The sequence below is a fragment of the Prunus persica genome, chromosome G6, assembly GCF_000346465.2.
Source record: "Prunus persica cultivar Lovell chromosome G6, Prunus_persica_NCBIv2, whole genome shotgun sequence".
In the NCBI taxonomy this organism is placed as follows: Eukaryota; Viridiplantae; Streptophyta; class Magnoliopsida; order Rosales; family Rosaceae; genus Prunus; species Prunus persica.
Window position 1 is genome coordinate 22,898,633 of NC_034014.1, and position 20,502 is coordinate 22,919,134.

Sequence of the window (20,502 nt, forward strand, 5' to 3'; positions counted from 1 at the left end):
GCTTCAGAAAGTTCGAGATGACTTCTGTGCCGGCAGGTGACTCTTTTTTTTTTCCACAAGAACGGCACGTAAGATCTGGGCCCAATTTGGCTACAAGCCACAAATGCCTTCATCATTGCCCATTCGGTGTGGACTATTGTGTTTTTCTCTTCAGGGGCACCCAAGAGGTGTCTCAAAACACCCAAATTCAAGTTTTTGGCCCAGGAATTTCTCATCCTATTATAACTTTCAAATAAACAACTATGATAAAAATAATAATTGTCAATCATGTCATATCCCGGGATCAACTCCGCCGTAGCACAATATTGTCCGCTTTGGGCCCCTCTTCTCTGGCCCTCACGGTTTTATTTATGGAAGCTCACAACTAACTTCCCAGTAGATCACCCATCCTAGAACTGCTCTAGCCCCCAACTCGCTTAACTTCGGAGTTCCTACGACTCCGAAGCCAGTGAGCTCCCAAAAGGCCTCGTGCTAGATGGATGCGGGTGTGCACATTTAAGGCACATCACTCCCTCTCCGTTGGTTGATGTGGGATCTTACAAATCAGGTCTTGCCCAGTAGAATAGGACCTTAATTTGCAGGCAATTAGTGATTCTGGATAGACCATAATCACTTTTGGGCGGAAGCACATCTCATGCGCTTCTTCATATAATCACTTTTTAATACCCGTTTGGCATTGCTTATTGGGTTAAGTGATTTTAAAAAAAATTTGGGAGGCCCAACATGTTTGATAAACTATGATAAAATCACTTATTATTAAAAATTATTGTGAGAGAAAGCTATAAGGGAAAACAACTAATGAGGTGCTTTCATTTTCTGATTATGCAGTAATTAGTTTCGAAGAGGCGCTGGGTTTAATGATTATGTGGTAATCATTTTCTGATTATGCTGGAATCAATACCAATAACACTTTTGTAGGGACTTTTTTCTTCCAGCGGCTACAAATGGGCTTGGCTGCCGTAAGGAGCGAACTGAAGAAATCGTCCCCTGTACCTGAGTTCATAAATCAAGCCCCAAGAATGCTTCGAAAGGACAGAGAAGCCTTAGGAAACACCTTAGTTACTTTCACCAACAAAAATAACAACAGCTTATAGATAAATTTTCTAGCTTGGCATGAGAGGCTTGTGGCATGGAAGCAAAATTGACATGAGTTTAGTATGGAAGAGAAAATTAAGTGTTCCTAGGGGAAAGATGGGGTATTAAGGTAGGAGAGAGAGGATTTTGCAGAGAGGTTTGGTTGAGCATGAGGAAAAAGAGAGACAATGGTGGTTTGAGTGTTTTTCCGGCAGCTTGACAAAGACTCTGTCAAGTGTTAGAACAGCTTGCCAAGAGGGAAAACTAAGGGAAAAGGATGGGCTGAGCACGAAATTGCTGGGTTTTGAGAGTAAGAGAGGAAGCTTGCTCTTTGATGTGGTTGATGCTTATTGGGTAGAAGAGGCCTCTTTTATAGCCGCTGGAAGCTGACATTTTCCAAGAAACCCTAATGGTTTCTATCCCATTTTGCCAAGTTTTTTCCTTCATTTCTCCCCTCGTCCATTCAATCATCCTATTTTGGTGAAATCAACTCTGCTCATTTGTACAAAATTAGGGATTTTTGGAGCTCAAGGTCCCTTTCTCGCAATTGTCCTAGTGAAGAATTCCTATTTTCAGTCATCCCCCTTCTTTTCTTCCCTCTTTCATGGTCAGATCTGATGAAGGAAAGAAATGGGTACATGCTGGTTCGAAGGATGATTCCCACTTTGCGCGCTAACATCCCATGGTTCGTTGGGTGTTTTGTGCTTGAAACTTGTTCCTTCCCATGTGCTGGAGCCTCCCAGTAGCTTTTCAGACTTTCCTTCGTGGCTTTGTTCTTCAGCCAAGTGCTGGAGCTTTGCAACTCTTCTATTATAATTGTATGGGCCAAGTTGATTTATTGAGTAAGTGGGCTATTTTTATCAAGCGTTGGGCTTTTTTGGTTGAGTCAATAGGCTATTTTGGTTGGGATATTTTCTCTTTTGTGCTCACCCACATGTTTGGGCCTAAGAAATGGGCTTGAGTTCCGAGGCTCCGAAGCAAACCGAAACCTCCATTTCTCGGCCCATCAATGGGCCTCATGACAATTTATTACCATCCATACCACAACCCACTCAAGCAAGTCCCGGACATTTGAGTGGCTTGGGCTCATTTAGGCTTGTAGCATGGTTGGTCGTGAAACAATAATTTCCTGCTTAATGTGGCATGTTTCTTGGCACGCTCTAATTTTATTGTCCTTAGAGAGGGACACGATGCTTATTTTAGCATAGGCTTGTATTTTATAACCTTACCTCAGTTCCTGGCATGATAAATTATTTATTTAGCATGGCACGTGGACTGTGACTTGAATATGACTAGTCTTCATGTACTCTGATATGTGACTTTTCTTAATACAATATCGTATTGGACCGAAAACTTATTTGAGTCAAACCATTGACTTTTTTGGGCCTCAACAACTTTTAACAAAAAATTTACCAAATGCCAAACAACTTTCTCTCACAGCAAATTTGTCAACGATTATTTTCACAGCACATCAATGTCAAACTAGCCATTCTGAGTGATTATGGAAGAAGCACATGGGAGGTGCTTCTCCTTAAAATTACTTAAACATGATTATTTAGAAAAATAATTCTCTATAAAAACGATTATTTACCTTTTTAGAATCACTTCCAAACGAGCCCCATATCATCTTAAATATATATGTGGATATATTTAAGTTAATTAGGTTAACATGTTGTGACAAATCCCAAAGCTTTGGTCAAAGGTTATACCAAACAGAGTTTTGAGCTTATCCAATCAATTGACATGGTGGTGAGTAGGATTAGAACCTTTCTTATAAATTGGATATCCACTAATAAATTCCATTCCGTCAATACCATCCACAAATTCACACATACATGATTGGTTTCATGGAGAAAGGAGGAATGTTTATTTTTTGTTTTAAATCCATGATCAGGATATGTCATTTTGCATATATGATCAGGAAGAAAAAACAATTTTCCCATAAAATTTAGCTTGTTTCATAAACTGTTAAGGAATATCTCTTAATGAACTTTAATGATCTCTAACCTTATATTGTTTTTTAAATAATTATATTTTTCTTGATTCTAGTAAACAAAAAAGGCTACCCAAAAATTACCAGTTGGGTAATAAATAAATCCCACAACCTTACCCTCTAACAAAGCTTTAAAATAAACTCTTACGTGTATGTAATCACTAGAGAACTACACGTTATGTGAATTTTGGTGCTTTTTACACTTGTACATTTTCAAGTTTAAGATATCAAAATTTACAACTTGTCTCATGCTCACCTCTTTAGCAGTACGCCACTCGTGCACATCAACACCCACCAATTAATATTAGCAAAAACAGACGAAATTCCAAATTCCAAATAGTCCCATAATCCGTGATCCTCCATAATAAGCATGTACAAAGCCAAATCATTGTTTCGCAAAATTGGCAGCTTCACTGAAAGAATATATAAAATATAAATAATATGGTAAAGCCGTCAAACTGTTTCTCCCTCATTGTAGTGGCGGTTATAAAGAAAATAGAAGAAGATAATTAGCATTTGGAAGGACTTGTGGGTCAGTGTAAGAGTCCTTTTCCAATACCGCACTTTACCCAAACCAAAAAAACACACCTCATTTTTCTGTATTTATATTCGGAAGGACGGGGACCGACCGACCGACCAACACCTAACTGTGGCACGAGAAAAATATTGTAGAATTAGAATATACTTTCCTCTGCTCTGCAAAATCCTTATTGCTTTTATTATCTCCTCTCTTTCTCATCATCGTTATCGGAAACTAAGCTCTGTTTTTTCTTCTCTTTTTTGGGTCTCTCTGCAAAGCCATGGAGCTTCTTCCTGATTTTTTATTTACAGTTGTTTTTTCTCTCTTGATGGCTTTTTGGCTTTCTTTCGTTCTCCCTCTGGTTCTTTCTATGTGTCCAAGCAGGGATGCCAATGACCATGTGGGGAAAAGAAGGGTTCTTTATGAGTGTGAATCTCCGGTTGAACCCGAAATTCATGACTGGAGAAGTGAGATACGAGGTGGGTTTGTTGAAAAAGTTGTGAAAGTTGAGGAATTTATAGGTGAAGAACCAAAAGAGGAAAGTTTTCTACTTCAAGATTTTGTTGATGAAAGTTGTGGATCGCCGAAGGGACATGAGGGTTCAAAGACTGATGAATATGAAGTTTGCGGAGAAGTTCGAGTTGTTTGTTTGTCAGAGAAGAGTGTTGAAGATGAGAGTTCTGGTGGGCATGGTGGTCTATGCGGGTGCTCAGAGAACATGGTTGATCAAAGTTCTGAGAGGCATGAATTTGGAGAAATTGAGGTAGATTTGACAAAAAACGAAGTGGGAATCTTTGAAAGTGAAGATATCAAATTTCCAGAGTGTGATGGCAGTGATCATGAAGCTGATCGAGCCAGAGAGAGTGTAGTAGATGGTGTGGAAAAGGAGGGGTTGCTTGGTGAGGAGGATGATTGGGAGGGAATAGAAAGAACTGAATTGGAGAGGCTTTTTGGTGCTGCAGTGGTGTTTGTTGGGTCTAAGAGTAATGCTGAGAGAAGTTTATGTGTTGGAAGTGATGTGAAGACGAGGTTAGATGGGCTTCACAAGATTGCCACTCGAGGGCCTTGCTTTGAACCCCAACCTATGGCATTCAAGGTCTCTGCACGAGCAAAATGGTAGCTTCTAACTTCTCTTCTGCCTTTTTTTTTGGTGTTGTGATTTTCCAGGGTACTATTTGATTTGATTATGTTCTTATATATGCTTATTGGTTTCTCTGAGTGTAGCTCTCTACATGTCCAGAAATAGTACTTTGATTTAAGACTTTTTATTTGGTGATTGTCCTATCACGCGATAATCATTGCAACTTTCTGAAGAATTGTACTTTGTAGCGTTAACTTTGTTTATCAAGGCACATGATGAATGTGGACTAAGCAAAGTTTACAGAGGGGAGAGGGAAGAAAATTATTTTTATGAAACTGATAAGTCACAATACCCAATTGCATTGTTCATGTATCTTAGGGATAAGTCCCTTTAATGTTCTTCCCCTTTCGATTTTTTCTTGGACTACTTGCAAGTTCCAACTGTTATGACATTTTATATCAAGCAGACTAAACAGGGAACTTATTTTCCGAAAATGAAGGACCTTTTCTTAGTGCAAGAGATTCATCTACAGAGTGTATTCAGGCTCAAGATGAATAAACTTTTAGTTCTGTTAACTTGTAGAAATTGAGTTGAATGGCATCACACTAAGCTTTCACATCCAGAATGTAGTTTTGTGGACAATAATTATGATTACTTCTGATGCTTCACTAAGTTGATAGAGAAAACCGGTTTACATTGTGCAAGGAATGCTTGGCAACAACTCGGAAACATGAGTGCAGAGGTAGCGATGGAGCAGTATATCACACTTCTTTCAGAAAGAGTTCCTGGGTGGATGCAAGATGTTCACGGTGTAAGCATTTTACTTTTGGAAGTGCTAGTGCTTCATTCAGTTGTTTTTACATATGAACAGTATAGGATAATAATCCTTTCCTGTTTGACTTGGGCAGGATGCCCAAGCGTATGAGAAGATAGCTTCTGATCTGAAGACATTGGTGCAAAACCAATCAGAACCTGCAGGGGAAAGGTGTTCAATCTTTCCTTCTTTATTGGCCAATGTTAAGCACTTTCAAGGTTTGCAGATTTTATTTTTTCTTTTTGTAGTATTTTTTACTGATTTCTTTAAACTTTTCTGAATTTGCAGAAAAGTGGAAGAACTAAAGCCTGATTTTAAAGGTTTAGATAATTGAGCAAGGTATGCATGCAATTAGTTGTTATGTAAGCTTGTCCATAGCCTTACCGTATCTGAAATGATATCGTTCTGTTTTGCAAAATATAAACACCACAGTCACAGATGCCATTGTTCACATAATACAAACTGAGAATCTGAAATGAAGTTTGTTGTGCGTGCAAATTACCTTGTATATAATATTTATTTGCTCAAAGTTGCCTGCATATACACGTAAACTGAATTTTCATTGATGGCTTAAATGAATAGATGGTTCCTGTAGTTTTAGTCATGGAATCTTGTCCCCCTCTGTTTGCTGTAGAAGTTTAACGTAATTAATTGCTTGGTCATGAATTGAGTAGGAGATAAGACGCAAATATTATTGATACCACCAGGAGTCAGTTTATGTATTTAATTAATGATTAATATTTTGGTTCTTGGCTCATCAAGTTTTAGAAGTTACAGGCTGACAAATTCTCTTCCTGCAATCATACATAATGCTTATTTAGATATGTTGAAATCCCATATGTATAAAAAAAATACTGAATATGTTGTAATCATATCTGCAACAAATTGGAACTCTTATGAAGTTTTCCCATTACTTGAAGAGCTTGCCGTAATGTTTCTTCCCGTATCTCGGTTATGTTTGAAATCCAGGTTTGCGCCAATTGTTCATCACCGAGGTAGAGCATCTTCCGGAAAGCAGAGGCTACCAAGGCCCAGGAGGAGTTCACTTGAAGAATTGGAAACATCCAGTCTCATTTGTGACCAGTACATATTGCCATTGTCTTTTATAATAAAGATTTAGCCATGTGTTTATGGTACTATGTATATCCCATTGCCCACTACATCTCTGTTTAAACCAAACCCCTTTTGTTCCTTGCATGGGAGAAATGAGAAAAAAAATTGGTGATGATACACCTCAACAAAACAGATGGTATTGTACAACTAACCAAGCCATAGAGGTTCATTTTATTAAGGTTGAAACTGCATTTAATGTTAGGTTGACCTAGCGCCACCACGAAAGCTACCACCTCCACCACCATCATTGCCATCACCACTGTCATTTCCGCCACCATCATCCTTGGTACTATAGCCACCACAGCTATCTCACCGCGGCCACTGCCACTACCATCATCACGGCTATCTTAACTGCCATTGCGACCGTTATTGTTGTCGTCACCACTCATTTACAAATTGATTCATCTAATAAGACGAACTAAAGTTTTCATAATTAAATCTTATTATGTTGAATAGGTTAGAAAAAAAGAAACTTTACAAATGATATAATTTTAAAATATTTCCAAATTGCTACAAGCGATATTGAGAAAAGAGGAGAGATACAAATAGAAGACCTCCTATAACTACAAATCCATTGCCACTTTGCGAGTTTTATATGTATACAAACTTCTGATAAAGTTTAGATTAAAAATAAAAATAAAATCGTAATGAACAGAAGGCCCGCGAATCGAGCGTTCATTACTTTGAGTTGAAGTCACGAAGGATAATCGAACATAATCAATACGACGACGTTTGGATTGTCCGCTACAGTAGTATGCTGCAGAGAGAAAATAGTTGCACTGAGTCACAGACTCACAGACTTACAGTTACCGGCAGACCCCAATTCCATTAATGAACGTCGACGTTTCAAATCATCTCCAAATTCCAATCCATTTAGATCTCAAGCTCGAATTCGAACTGGTTCAAATCTGCACCAATGCCTCAAGAACACCGGTTTCCATATTTGAGATCCGAAGCTTCTCATTCTGATTGATTCGAATAAAAGCAATATTCAAATGGGGGTGGTGATTGAAAGCTCTGTTTGGGAGCCAAATCCTGGCCTTTACATATTCATCTTCTTCGCCTCTCTCTTCTCCATCCTCGCCTTCCCTTATGCTTCAAACAAGTACAGCAGCACTGGCAGCAGCAGCAGCAGCTCCAGCAAAGCTCCGTCGCTCTTCGACCATGGAATCTCCCCCACCGCCTCCTCTCTCCGCTTCCAGAGGAACTTCCTTCTTATCTATTCTCTTGCCTCAGGTCTGTACGACGTCGTCCCTTGTTCCTTGCGGATAGATCTTCTTTTCTTTTTGTTCTTTTTGCTCTTTTAAGTTTTAGTTCAGCTTCCGTTTAAGTTTTTGTACTTACATTTTGTCATAAATCAAGCAGAATCGCATTTTAATCTTAATTTAGCTATTTGGTTTTGATCACTGATGGGGTTCTTATGACTTTTTGCTGTCAGTGATGGAGGGACTGTGGTCTGTATTTGGTGAGTTTGAGTTAGCTTACTACGGTTTAAGCAGAGAGCAAATGATGTTTTCTCTCTGTGTTGGATTTGCAGCTTCTCTTTTAATTGGTTCCTTCTTAGGCGTACTTTCCGATGTAATGTAAGTGCATTTTCAGGCCAGTCTTGCTTCTTGTTCGTTATTCCAATGCTTAATGTTAAACCTTAATTGATTTCCCTTTTTTTGTAATTTGTGTAGAGGTCCAAAGAAAGTTTGTTTCCTCTTTTGCATTCTACACCTCTTTCTTGGCTTGTGGAAGAGAATTATTGATCATCCGAGCGTTTTGGCGACGAGTATTTGTTTGTCTCTCGCAGCTTCGATTTTTTCTTTCAGTTTCGAGACGTGGATGGTAGTTCAACATGAAGAGGTTGTTGAGAAATGCCAGTTATTTCAGACTTGGTTTGCACGTAGAAACATCAATTAGTCTAGAAATGGGAGTGACTCATATATAGACTTTTGTACACAAGCAATTTGTTGGACTAGCTATAGTGCTAATTATGATGAAAAAAATTTATGTTTGCAGCAAGGGCACAGGCAAGATATGTTGAGTGAGACTTTTTGGTTGATGAGTTTCTTTGAGTCCGCATCTCTCATTGGAAGCCAGGTGCTTTCAAATTGGCTCATTGGTAATAATGTGGACAAAAACATGGCATCTCATTCCACTGCAGCCATCTTCTTGGCAATAATTGCCTTGGTTTGTCTTCTCAGAGGATGGACAGAAACCCCACAGAAAGTAGCTCTTAAGGAGTATAGGGCGTCTTTCTCTAAATATGTTTTTGGTGGTAAGAGTTGCATTTGTTTTAAAAAAAAATAATCTACTTTTCTTGTTCGTTTACTTAAATAAACTATACTGCTTGAATACATTCAGTATGAAAATGAATCAGTTAAATGAGATCGAGTGAGACTGTAGTTCCAGATATAGTGAAGCATGTTAATTCCGTCAAAGGCAGATGCTTCGAATTTGTGTAAAATTTTGTTCTTGAGGATCAAACTCTTATTGCTTTGCACTTCATTCCTTTGCTTGTTGCTATTTGTCTCCTCTGATATTCAACTGTATCTGTTTGCCCCAATATGATCAACATGCCATCAATCCCCTGATCCAGGAGAGTAATTTTTTCCATTTCTATAATGTTCTTGATTAGCTAAATCACTTATGACATCTTTCCTTTAATGAGCCGAGTACTTGAAGAGAATTTTCACACTTTTTAGGTGGGAGTGTTGTTTTTTAATCTTCACTATTCCAGCAACTTATTATTTGCATTTTAGAGGATTGATTATTTAAAGATGCTGTGCTAGCATGATTTAGCTGCTCTTCTGCATAATGCTTTGCAAATCATGGTGTGAGCTACTGTAGGTGTAAGCTTTAACTGTACGTTTGGTGTGTATTCTTACCGTTGAAACTTTATATTGTTGGCAGATAAAAGAATATGGCTTTTGGTGTGGGCACAGGCATGCCTTCACTTCTCTGTAGCAGTCTTCTGGATACTATGGGCCCCTATTATAGTGGTATGGTTTCTATAATTTAAAACAAAATGTTTAGCGAAGTGAAAGGTACCATGGTTGATATCTGAACTACTTGAAACTTTATGTTAATTGGATTTTTTTTTTTCACACTCAACAAAGAATTCTTTCTTATTCCTGAGTAAATTTAAAAGAGGGGTTTAAAGTTATTGAACCTTAGATATCATAGTTTCAATTTCTTCCATCAATTTTTAATAAATATGTGATTTTAGGCTGATGGACGAGAAGTGCACCTAGGGTTGATATATCCATGTTTTTTGGGCTCAAGAATGCTTGGAAGCACAATATTTCCGTGGCTCATTAGTGGACTGTCATCCCTGAGAACTGAGGATTGCCTAGTATATGCATTCATTATAATGGGGCTTGTCTTGTCCATAACAGCGTATGATTATCAGGTAAAGATGTCTTCTGTAAATGGAAATATAAGAAATATGATCATCAGTTATGTTTAATGATAGTGGTTCCGAAGTTTAAACGTTTAATTGGTGATATGCAGGAAATTGGAGTATTAGTGACATTATTTTGCATATTTCATGCCGGTCTTGGCATGATTTTTCCTTCACTAGCCAGATTGAGGACAATGTAAATCAAATGAGTATTCCATCTTTTTGTCCGCTAATGTCTCCTCTAAATATTATGCCTCAGGTTCAACTTTTGTTACGTGGATTTTAATTTGATGGTTTTCCTGCTTCTATTTGGTGTTCACAGGTATGTGCCTAATGCACTGCGTGGGGGGATGATAAGCCTTTCTCAAGCCCCAGCAAATGCAGCAATTCTGCTTTTTCTGGTGCAAGTGAGTGTTTCTTCCCAGGATTACTTCAACATAGAAACATATGTTTAAGAAACTCCCTGCCCAGTGAAATTGATGTGTGCCACCAGTGGTGGAGAGCAGCCACAGTAAAAAAGGGTCATAAATGGACTGGTAGATTCCACCATGAGATTTATTGATTAAACATCCATCCACTGACTTTTCTTGCTACTGTGGTATTGATGCAGGGAAAATACTACAATAACATTGGGAACTCAACAATCATAGCGTTTGCTGCCCTTGGACTATTCACAGCAGCTGGTTGCATGCATGTCTTGAAGCGATACGGGAAGCAACCATATCACAACTGGCGTAAACTCTGATTTTATACCAAATCATCAGCGAGCTTATTGGCTGAGTTGGTGAGTCCTGGAGATCATTAATGACTAGCAGAATTGAGTATTTCAAAGAATTTCTGTGCCTCTGAATTCCACCTGAGGTATGGGGACATAAATACTGAAAAAAACAACAATATGTTGTAAGTTGCAAAAAATTGGATTGATATGGTCTTGTGTATTCCTTAGGAATCAACTGAATGACTATGTGCAAGACGGAAACCAGTTATCGGTTCCTTGTCACCGAGTTCAATTCAAGTTGCCAAACCCATCTGAGCCTCTTAACTTTCTGGGCAGGTCTGGTGGTTAGGCAGGAGAAGATGGGATTTACATGTTTACCATCAGCCCTCTGCGCAGTTTAGGGATTTGGACCTCAGCAGTAGAGGCGAGAACTGCAAGTTTTTGTGATCCTCATTTTGAAGATTTGTTTGTAAGTTTTGCACTAAACTGACACAATTAGCAGTTCAGTTTGGCAAAATTGTACTTAAATATGCGGAACAGAATGGAAATGTCTAAATTATTGCCAGATTTCTTTGATGATTGGATCGGTGAATAAAAAAAAGGTTCATAGTTGTCCTGTAAATCCAATGTGCAGTTTCGCTTTAGTGAGGAATTTCTTTCAAATATGACTCAAACCCAAGACGAGTAAAGAAAAAATAGCTACCTCTTTTTCATGTGTTATAAATTTCTGAGCTGGTGGAAAACAGTGTGACAGAGAAGAGATATACAATCAGAAGCTATGAAGAACGAGAGAACAATGACATTTGCCAGAACCTCGATTGCTTCTTGTTGTATTTGTTCTTTCATCCTCAAATTTGCCTTCTTTCTCCTCCTACACCTTTCCCCACCCTCACTTTTATTAGCTTCTCATGGATTTTTTTTGTCCAAGTTCCCGAAGAACGAGAGGAGAAATGAGAGGGATTAAAAGGAAAAGACAGCAAAGAGGGAGAAGAGGTGTGTGAGTGGATGGTGCTTTTGTGGTTATCTGCCACGAAATCAATGTGCCATAAACTTGTGTTTGCAGGGCTTTTTTATTTAAACAACTTCTTGATGGCTTGTTTAGCCAAGCACGTCATAAAAAAACACTCTAAACACTTTGACAGTGGTTTTTATTTACTCTTCTTTCTCATCACGTTAATTTTGTGTCAAAAAGTTAGCTTGAAAACCAAAGAGAGATTTAGATATGAACGTGGAAAGTTTCGAGTTCTTTTTCTTTCTGGTTTTGAGGGCATTACTAAATAAATTATTGGACTAATGATGGAGATGGGCTAAGGCATGCAATTACAGCTTCTTGCACCATTATGCAAAGGTTCTTAGCTACACTTCACATATCCTGCATTGCAACAGATGGAACCTTTCTTCATTTATTTAATTGAATTGCTAGATGCGACATGAGATGTCGACACGATGAAAATTTATTGAAACTCCGACCAGACAAGAAAAAGAAGACTCATTCTCAAACGACCCCCTCCGAGGGGATTGGTGTGTGCTAATGCTCAGGTGTGAATAAAAATTTGGGCACTGCACAATGACACTCTACACAACTACAACTAATCCTCTTGTTCTTGATCCCTGATCCACTTTGTAGCCACCCATTTTTCCCCTTCAATTACAGGACAGCCCCCATGTATTGATAACTGCAGAGGCGCATCCAGCCAATAATTAAATTAGAATGGAACAAAATAAACAAACAACTTCTCTTAACAAGGAATGAAATACCTCATACAGGGTAAATTTCAAGAGAAATGCTAAGAAAAACATTTTTTCTTTCTCATCAATACTTCTTGAAATGATGATAATAAGAATGATACTGGGAAGCAACTAACCATATCAATTGTACCATTTGGGAGCAATGAATAAAATAAAAGTCCATCCCCTTTGCGTGGCTTCACTTTCAAACCAACACATTCCCGAAAATCATAGTTTCCATCCATGTTTGAGCCATTCTGCAGATCAAAAAGGGATGATGAACAATGGACAAACCAAAAGGGTGATGAGAAAAGCAGAGGTCTTCAACTCACCTCATAAGGAAACATGGTTTCACCACCTTCTTCAACATCAGTTAAATACAACAAGAATGATGCAACCTACAAAGATCAAATAAGACTAATGTAAGCATTCTTTAAAACCTTTTGGAAAATAAACATTATGATTCTATCAGATCTACAACTTGTTATGCTTACTATTAGTGTTTAATCTTAGAAAATGGTTTATTGACCACTTCTGGATGCAACTTAACTTCTGCTATTAGCATAACCTTATTTGGTTTGAACATGTAATCATTAAGAAATTTCTAGAATTTGTTTGAACTGGTCAAGTAGATGAGCGCAGAACATCTATCTGCGACTTCAGACATGAAAACACACACATCTATTTGGTTTCAAGAAGTCAATAGAATTTATCCTGGTAATACTCCCATTGCATATATCTTTAAGGAGATACAGAATGACCACCTGTGCGCTCTCCAACCCAAGTATAATTGTTGTACAAGTGTAGGAAATAAAATATTGAGGTTTATCTTTGCCTGGTTTTATTTCCTAAAATGTGCACTCTGGGAAGTGGGTGTGCAAGGGTTTCAGTGATACACAAGCCCAAAATAGAAAACAATTAATGACCAAATGAAACTCATGTTTTATAGTGAAGATGTACCCTTTGGCTCTTCTGTGGACCATATTGATCAGGGTGGAACGCATCGTAATGAGAATTATACTTCTGACCGATCTCATAGCGTAAGATGTTGAATGCCTGAAACATGACATCCTCAGCTCAGACAATTTTACAAATTGGCCTGAAATAAAAGATTAACTAATTCATAACAGAAACACATAGGCATGAAAGAAATATCTTCACTATGATTACAACATCAAGTATCCCATCATTACTTGGCAAATTAATATAAACAACCCATCAAGCAGCGGTACCTAACATTTAAATACTCATATAATAGTCTTGTCAACACTACCAAAAAAAGAACTTTTCCACGGTTCGGACCCATGTTGAGAAATTTTTTTGCCAACAAGAAACGGAACATCAAATACATAAAGTTAACTATATGCACAGCACATTTCTGATTTCTTGGGCACAAGAAAGAAATTTCCAAGAAATTAGTAAACAGCTGGGTTCGTTATTCTGCCATGAACTGACAGAGGATTTTCCGACAACCCTCCTTCCCCCAACTCCATTCACCCTTCCTACCCCAGTTTGTGGTTGCAGGCATTCTCATTTATAATTTTAAGGAATAAAATTACTTTGGCAACAAGAGAAATTTTTTATTGGATGCTGTCATCTTGGACAGAAGAAAAACTTCCACGAGCATTGCTTAGAACGAAACATGACTAGGCATTATGATTTTGTATAGAGAGAGATGATGAGGATGATGATGATAATAAGCTCTAAACTGTACACTAAATAGTACCTCTCCATAGGTCCTGGGAAGCATTGTTGCTCTTGCAATCTTTTCCTCAATTACATCCAGAGTCCCAGATTTATCATCAGAAGCAGAAAGAAACATGCCAGAACTGCTTGAAAAGATAGTGTAAGCATGGTTTGTGGGATCTGTAATCACTCATATTAAGAAAACTATCCACATTTGGACCCGTTAGATTTATTCCTCTAAATATAAAATCATCAGATGCTAGTATTTCTCAGCTTGTATCAACAATCATAAGATTTCACTAACAGGGCAGTCTTCAAAACTTTGGCGCAAGAGTAAAAATGGTATGCATAACAAGTACTAACAAAATGATGAAAACGGTTTGCTCATTTGAAACACTAAATATTAAGTTTGTGTACCTTGTTCGTATATCCTTCGTGTTCTCCTCTGTCTCACCCTCTCGCAAAGCCAAAGTTGATGGTTTAAGGCTTGGCTTGGCCATACCGATTATGCTTTCACATTGCTCCGCAGTTGCAAAATTAGGAAAATATAGTGCACGCGGATACCAACTCAAGACCTACACAGTTCATATGCCCTATTCTTGTTAGCTAATAAAAATTCAATCTTTGATCCCACAAAACTCATACAATCCTAAATTGATCAAACTGTTTAAAGAATCGTCACAAAGAAAAGTCGACAACAGAAACCTGAAAGGGAATGGAAGTTAAAGAATCGTCACCGGTCTCTCCATAAGGCATCGAAGTATACTCTGTTTCCAACAGTCTCGTTCTTAGCCTATTATCACCACCCCCCACATCCTGCCAAAAATCAAAATTTGAAAATTGTTAAATAAATTATTTTTGAAAAACTGAAAAACCCACTAAAGTTCTTGATAAAAAACAAAAACCCCATAAAAGGAAAAATGAAAACTTTGCCTGAGAGAGGAGAGATGAGCCGTAGAAGCCAGCGAGGAAGAAGAAGGAGCATAAGATGAAGGTGGTTGGTAACCCAAGTTTGGACTTCAACTTGAACTTGGAGCTCCAATTCCCTTTCCCGCTTTTGGCTCTCATTGTAATTTCAATTTGTCTTCAAATGCAGGTGGCAATGGTGGTGTGATTGGTGGCTTCTACTTGCTCTCTCGTCTGTAAATTTTTGTGCTTTTGTTTTGCGTTTGACAAACGACAGTCGATCAAAGACGATTGCAGAGAGTCTTTGTCAAGACTGTAAACAAGCGTGTTCTAAATTCTAATTGCGCGCACAGCACGGCGGGAGTTTGCGTAAAACTACTGAGATTTTTGTAATCTGACCAAAAAAGGAAGACTGAGATTTGTGGAACCAAATTACTGGGGGTGTAGTCAATCTTAGAGGATTTGGAATCCAATGGGTACAACGAATATATTTTGGTCGGGGGAGCAAAGTGCTCAAATCCAAAGTCATAACCCACAGAATTGTGTCTCTGACAAAGTGGATAAATAGATTCTTCCCAAGGCGGTCCTTTGGCTTTCATGGTTTTACAACTTTACTTTTTTTTTTTTTTTTTTAAATAACTTTCGCTTTGTAAATTCAAATTCTACCTTCTCCATTGTGATTATTCTCACTTGTTCTGAAAAGGGTCAAGTATCATCCTTCATTATTCCAACTAGAAATAGAACCCCCAATCTTTTCGACTCCTGAAAAGATGGCACTAAATACCGTTCTACACAATTTTGAGACTTTCTAGAGAGAGAGAGAGAGAAGTTACAATCTTTTAGACGGTGAATATTGAAAAACCATGGCCAAAGAGGAGGAAATCAATAAGAAAATGACATGAAGAAAAAGGGTATGATGAAAGAAATAACGCTTGGCCTAAGATATTACCCACAAAAGAAAAAAGGTAGCCTAAGCGTCACTGGGGTCGCATCATATTCTCTCAATTCTTTGCCGTTCTCATCGTTCGTGGATTTTCTTTTTTCACTTTTTACCGTGACAAATGTGTCTTTTACCTATTGACCCAAAAAAAACGTATCTTTACCTTTCAGACACAGCCTTTTTTATTTGGGTGGATTTGGACTATTTGTTGTTATTTTACTGCAGACTCCCTGGTTTTTCTCCCTCGTTTGGGTCCGGACTTTGGCCCCAAGGATTGCACACAAAACCGCGTGGAAGGTAACGAATTCCACATTGCATTTGCACAATCAACAACCCCCAACACTCTGTTTCCACACACACACACACAAAAAATAAAATAATAATAATAATAATAACAATAATAAATCTCCAAAGGCCCTGGCATTTGGATAATCTAAATTACAAGCCTACATAATAGACGGTCCAAAAGTACACACACAAAGGAGAGGCTTGCACACATGTTCAATTGAGTGGTCCCACCCATGAAATACAAGTCCTTAATTATCACACATTTTGTCCACCTGGCTTGGGTCACCCTCTCCTGGCAAGTAAATTACAAAAATAATTCTGATCAGTTGTTTTCCTCCACGTAAATAATGCATGGTCCTTGAAAAAACACAGCCATGTCTTTTAACTAAAGAGCTGAAACCTCACTCATCTCTTTCCCCAACTTCAAGCCAGTTGAACAGAGAAATTCAGAGCACACCTAAACTGCGCTTGGTTCAGTTCAACTTGGGGAAATAGATGCTCCGGGCAGATGTATATTGCTCTCCGCTTTACAGTCCTCCACAGGTCAAGTTAGTGAAGGTTGGTAGCAGCTCCAGCTCATGGCTGATCCAATACCGCAGTGCTCGAAGGCTACCCAAGGGGGTTTCTGTCAAAGCCTTGAAAGATGAGGCAGGCGGGGAAACAAGCGGTTTCCGTGGCCAGAGTTGGGATCCTGGGTCAGAAATCGAGGTTCCTTATGAACAAAGGCCGGTATGTTTTCACTTTCTCTGTGTACCTTCCGCAGCAATCCCATTTCTTCAATGGTCGACACAAATTAGATGAACTTATCCGTTGAATGAGAATTCAGCAGGATCCGTTGTCTTTAGCTAGGTCCAGTTGGTAATAATCACTACCCCTCTTGAAGAAACCTTGTGACAACAAATCTAGTTTTTCAGTTTTCTTATATATGAATCAGATAATATAAAAGAAATAACAAGGAAAATTAGGCATCATGAGTAGTGAGTGAAATGCTTCATATGCTATGGAAACAATGGCTCCTATAGCCAAGTAGTACCTATGCCCACTTTAAGTCATGGGATTGAAAAGGTGTTCGAATCCCATAAGTGTAAGAGGAGGTTCTGAGGGAAAGTCACGGCCATCCCTTATTATGCACCCCAGCAATTGGCCCAAAAAGAAAATGAATAGAAAAGGGAAAGGGTAGCAGATTCGAACAGATTCCCCCACATTATTTCTTGTAAGCAATATGTCATGAAAATTCATACTTACAGTTATTTGGTTCCATAATAGGTGAATGAGTACTCATCTCTGAAGGACGGAGTTTTATACTCGTGGGGTGAACTGGGACCTGGGCCTTTCCTCCTTCGTCTTGGAGGTTTGTGGTTGGTTACTTTCACAACTCTAGGAGTGCCTATTGCAGCTGCAAGCTTTAATCCATCAAGGGTAAGATATTGAATGTTTTAAAGTCAAAATAAAAAATATGTGGATATGGCCAGATACTTTATATAGAGTAGTAGTGTACAGAAAAAAATAATAAAAATTAATGTCTCGGGACCAACATATCTTTCAGAAACTAGAAGAGAAATGTATCTCGTGCTTCCAAATGTCTAAGACTATACTCAAACGGTCAGCAAAATCACACACAGATCCGCTGGCATATTACTAAAAAAGTTAAACAAGAAGCACATATCAGCACCAGCAAGAGGTATTTCATTTGTCTTTACTCCAGTTGTTCCAACCTTGCAGGATCCTCTAAAATTTGCGCTAGCTGCTGGAACTGGAACTCTTTTTGTTGTATCGTTGATCGTCTTAAGAATTTATCTGGTACTATTTTCAGCTTACTTCATCTTATAATCACTACTGGAGTGCATGTGTGGAAGTTTGACATTGAGCACTAGCAAAAGCTCATAGCCAAAACTTCAATATTAGATGAGAAAACCACTGCATGGTCTGTTATGATACTGAACCATGGACTAAATTCTACTGGTCACAATATATATTATTTGTTTCCAGTCCCCAAATACAAGAGAACATACTTGTTTAATGTACAGGTTCCCCAGTATGTAAGGATTCCATGAAACAAATGCACGGCACTCCCAAAAATAATAGCAATGGGGACTTCAAAGCAATTTTCATGCATGATATTTGTTTGATACACCGCTTGATGTAGAATTTTTAACGAAAGTAAACCATATTATTATTCCTATTGCAGGGATGGAGTTATGTTGGTGATCGACTACTATCAGCAGTCATACCTTACGAAGAGAGTGGCTGGTATGATGGACAAATGTGGGTAAAGCCACCTGAGGTTAGCACCCTTAACCTCATCCTTTCTCAGTTAATAAGAAACAAGGATGAAATCATCTTGGACAAGTTAGCCTTCCAAGTTCAATCACATCTTATTCAAGTATTCAACTGAAACAGGCTAAGTAGAATAATCAGTAAATGATCAAATTCATTCAAAAGAATTAACTAATCACATGAGGCTTGATGTTTATGCATATATTGCCTCTCTACATCAAAAACTCGAAATTATGATTATGCTGTGGAAACGAATTTGTGGCATATCATTAGAGCTTAATACTGAAACAAGGTTTCTGATAGTCGACTGTGTATATATGTGTGGTGTATAATCTATGAGATATTAACTAAGCATGGTTATCAGAGAAGGTGAGAATCTGAATGTATCTAAAACTGGTACACGCAGAAATTTAAACAATTAAAAAAATCAAGGTCTGTGTCCTACATAATGGGAATGAAAAGAGAAGAATCTATCAAGGTAAAAACACATCCAATTGAACAGAGAAAAAAACATGTAAAACCATCTAGGCCTGTGGCAACCCATAATTTAGCCAGATATCAACAAAGCATGATGATCCTAATGAATTTCATCATTTGATTACTAAGAGAAATAAACGTCAAGTAAAAGAGAGTACTTATACTAAGATAAGAATAAGTATTTCCACAATACCTGTCCTGTCACAATTCTTGTTACCCCGTTGCTATGGCGGACCATTTTATCTTGTGGCCAACCACTGAATAAATGATAGCAGCGTACCTAAGTGAATCTGATCATAATTTGAGACTCAGAAAAAACAAATAGGAGTTTCCCATAGTTAAGAGTTTTGCTACCATGCATAAATCAAGATCAGCTTATTTTTGGAGTTGTCCGGTTGAGTGAACAGTCAGAATGAATATGGTACAGAAGGAGGGCATGAGATCAACCTTCGTCTTCCCTCTATTACCCATACAGATTAATGCAGGAACCATCTATGTGTAAGGTTTCACCACTGAAAACTGACCCCTTAAATTTTTCCTGTAGGTCTTGGCTCGTGATAGACTATTGGGCTCTTACAAGGTACTAGCAACTGGAACTTGAAACGCATGCCAACTATCAATATACATCCCAGAGAAGGATGCGTGCATGCTAAACAAAGTTATTTTGAGGTGGAAGAAAAACAAAATGCACAGATGCACACACCTTAGTTTTCAAGGCACTACAAAAGACGTGAGCTGCCATGTATAAACTTCATCCTTAGAATTATGAGATTCATATGAAAAATTGAAAATTTATGCAAGCAGGTTAAACCCGTCATCAAATTGCTGAAACAGACTCTAGTTGGAACAGGGGCATTACTTGTCACAGGAGCGTTGCTGTTTATCTTTGCTACACCGGTGGAGGATTTCATTCACACCACATTTGGCATAAAAGATAACTCATCAAATGTTTCCGCCTCAAAGATCAGCACAAAGTTCAGCATAAGGTTTTATAGATAAATAGAGATTGCAACCCTCTGATCAATTATTTACATATAAGTTTTTTTCTACTTTGTTCTCCAATGTTACTTAATCTTGCAGAAAAGAGGAGTTGCTAAAATTGCCTACGGACGTGAGGTCTGATGATGATCTAGCAGCAGCCGCTGCTGAGGCTGCTGATGGAAGACCAGTCTACTGCAGAGATAGGTTTTATCGTGCATTAGCTGGTGGGCAGTACTGCAAATGGGAGGATCTACTTAAGTGATGGGCAAAAGACAAAGGAAAAGAATAATTCATATGAAATTCCATATCATAATATACAAAATTGTTTTACAAAACAAAGTAGTGGCCTGCAAGGCAATGCAATATCCATTAAGGAAAATCCAATAGCACTGGCAAATACATGGGGGCGGGGGGGGGAGAAGGGAGGGGGTAGTGTGATATGGTGGCATGCCATCTTAGTCACCACCTAATTTTATAAAACAAATTCTGTAAAAGCATTTGACAAATAGAATTTTCTC

At 38.2% G+C, this 20,502-nt stretch overlaps 4 protein-coding genes across 8 annotated transcripts; 3 read left to right on the forward strand and 1 right to left on the reverse strand.

Annotated features, from left to right (window-relative positions):
• LOC18774295 (acyl-CoA-binding domain-containing protein 3) lies at nt 3,593-6,725 on the forward strand. The gene is made up of 5 exons (XM_007205380.2): nt 3,593-4,703; nt 5,374-5,479; nt 5,577-5,653; nt 5,771-5,821; nt 6,452-6,725. Exons 1-4 carry the CDS (start codon nt 3,868-3,870, stop codon nt 5,814-5,816), a joined length of 1,065 nt encoding a protein of 354 aa, XP_007205442.1. The 5' UTR covers nt 3,593-3,867; the 3' UTR covers nt 5,817-5,821; nt 6,452-6,725.
• Nucleotides 7,268-11,323, forward strand: LOC18772420 (molybdate-anion transporter). Of its 5 annotated transcripts, none has more exons than XM_020567218.1 (10): nt 7,326-7,831; nt 8,034-8,178; nt 8,275-8,443; nt 8,600-8,858; nt 9,494-9,582; nt 9,810-9,992; nt 10,094-10,179; nt 10,306-10,390; nt 10,594-10,767; nt 10,930-11,323. In XM_020567218.1, the coding sequence occupies exons 1-9, from the start codon at nt 7,591-7,593 to the stop codon at nt 10,726-10,728; spliced, it is 1,392 nt and encodes a 463-aa protein (XP_020422807.1). In that variant the 5' UTR covers nt 7,326-7,590; the 3' UTR covers nt 10,729-10,767; nt 10,930-11,323. The 5 variants fall into 5 exon arrangements, 3 of the variants coding, with proteins under 3 accessions (XP_007207448.1, XP_020422807.1, XP_020422808.1); XM_020567219.1 differs by having other exon boundaries at nt 7,327-7,831; nt 11,038-11,323; XR_002272327.1 differs by having other exon boundaries at nt 7,328-7,831; nt 10,594-10,844.
• Nucleotides 12,072-15,782, reverse strand: LOC18774339 (probable prolyl 4-hydroxylase 9). The gene is made up of 8 exons (XM_007207281.2): nt 15,049-15,782; nt 14,821-14,931; nt 14,533-14,690; nt 14,156-14,258; nt 13,390-13,485; nt 12,762-12,827; nt 12,567-12,686; nt 12,072-12,377 (listed from the first exon to the last, which is right to left on the reverse strand). The coding sequence occupies exons 1-8, from the start codon at nt 15,181-15,183 to the stop codon at nt 12,291-12,293; spliced, it is 876 nt and encodes a 291-aa protein (XP_007207343.1). The 5' UTR covers nt 15,184-15,782; the 3' UTR covers nt 12,072-12,290.
• Nucleotides 16,605-20,363, forward strand: LOC18774243 (uncharacterized protein ycf36). The gene is made up of 7 exons (XM_007205538.2): nt 16,605-16,978; nt 17,516-17,668; nt 17,972-18,049; nt 18,438-18,533; nt 19,548-19,583; nt 19,808-19,989; nt 20,084-20,363. Exons 1-7 carry the CDS (start codon nt 16,745-16,747, stop codon nt 20,244-20,246), a joined length of 942 nt encoding a protein of 313 aa, XP_007205600.1. The 5' UTR covers nt 16,605-16,744; the 3' UTR covers nt 20,247-20,363.

Coding starts and splice junctions, on each gene's coding strand:
- LOC18774295 (XM_007205380.2), top strand. CDS start 3,868: ATGGAGCTTCTTCCTGATTTTTTATTTACAGTTGTTTTTTCTCTCTTG. Junction 4,704..5,373: donor GTCTCTGCACGAGCAAAATG/GTAGCTTCTAAC, acceptor ACATTGTGCAAG/GAATGCTTGGCAACAACTCG. Junction 5,480..5,576: donor GGATGCAAGATGTTCACGGT/GTAAGCATTTTA, acceptor TGACTTGGGCAG/GATGCCCAAGCGTATGAGAA.
- LOC18772420 (XM_007207386.2), top strand. CDS start 7,591: ATGGGGGTGGTGATTGAAAGCTCTGTTTGGGAGCCAAATCCTGGCCTT. Junction 9,993..10,093: donor TAACAGCGTATGATTATCAG/GTAAAGATGTCT, acceptor GGTGATATGCAG/GAAATTGGAGTATTAGTGAC. Junction 10,391..10,593: donor TTCTGCTTTTTCTGGTGCAA/GTGAGTGTTTCT, acceptor GTATTGATGCAG/GGAAAATACTACAATAACAT.
- LOC18774339 (XM_007207281.2), bottom strand. CDS start 15,183: ATGAGAGCCAAAAGCGGGAAAGGGAATTGGAGCTCCAAGTTCAAGTTG. Junction 12,828..13,389: donor GTCCACAGAAGAGCCAAAGG/GTACATCTTCAC, acceptor TGATCTTTGTAG/GTTGCATCATTCTTGTTGTA. Junction 12,378..12,566: donor CAAATGGTACAATTGATATG/GTTAGTTGCTTC, acceptor GCGCCTCTGCAG/TTATCAATACATGGGGGCTG.
- LOC18774243 (XM_007205538.2), top strand. CDS start 16,745: ATGCTCCGGGCAGATGTATATTGCTCTCCGCTTTACAGTCCTCCACAG. Junction 16,979..17,515: donor TTCCTTATGAACAAAGGCCG/GTATGTTTTCAC, acceptor GTTCCATAATAG/GTGAATGAGTACTCATCTCT. Junction 18,534..19,547: donor TGTGGGTAAAGCCACCTGAG/GTTAGCACCCTT, acceptor TTTTTCCTGTAG/GTCTTGGCTCGTGATAGACT.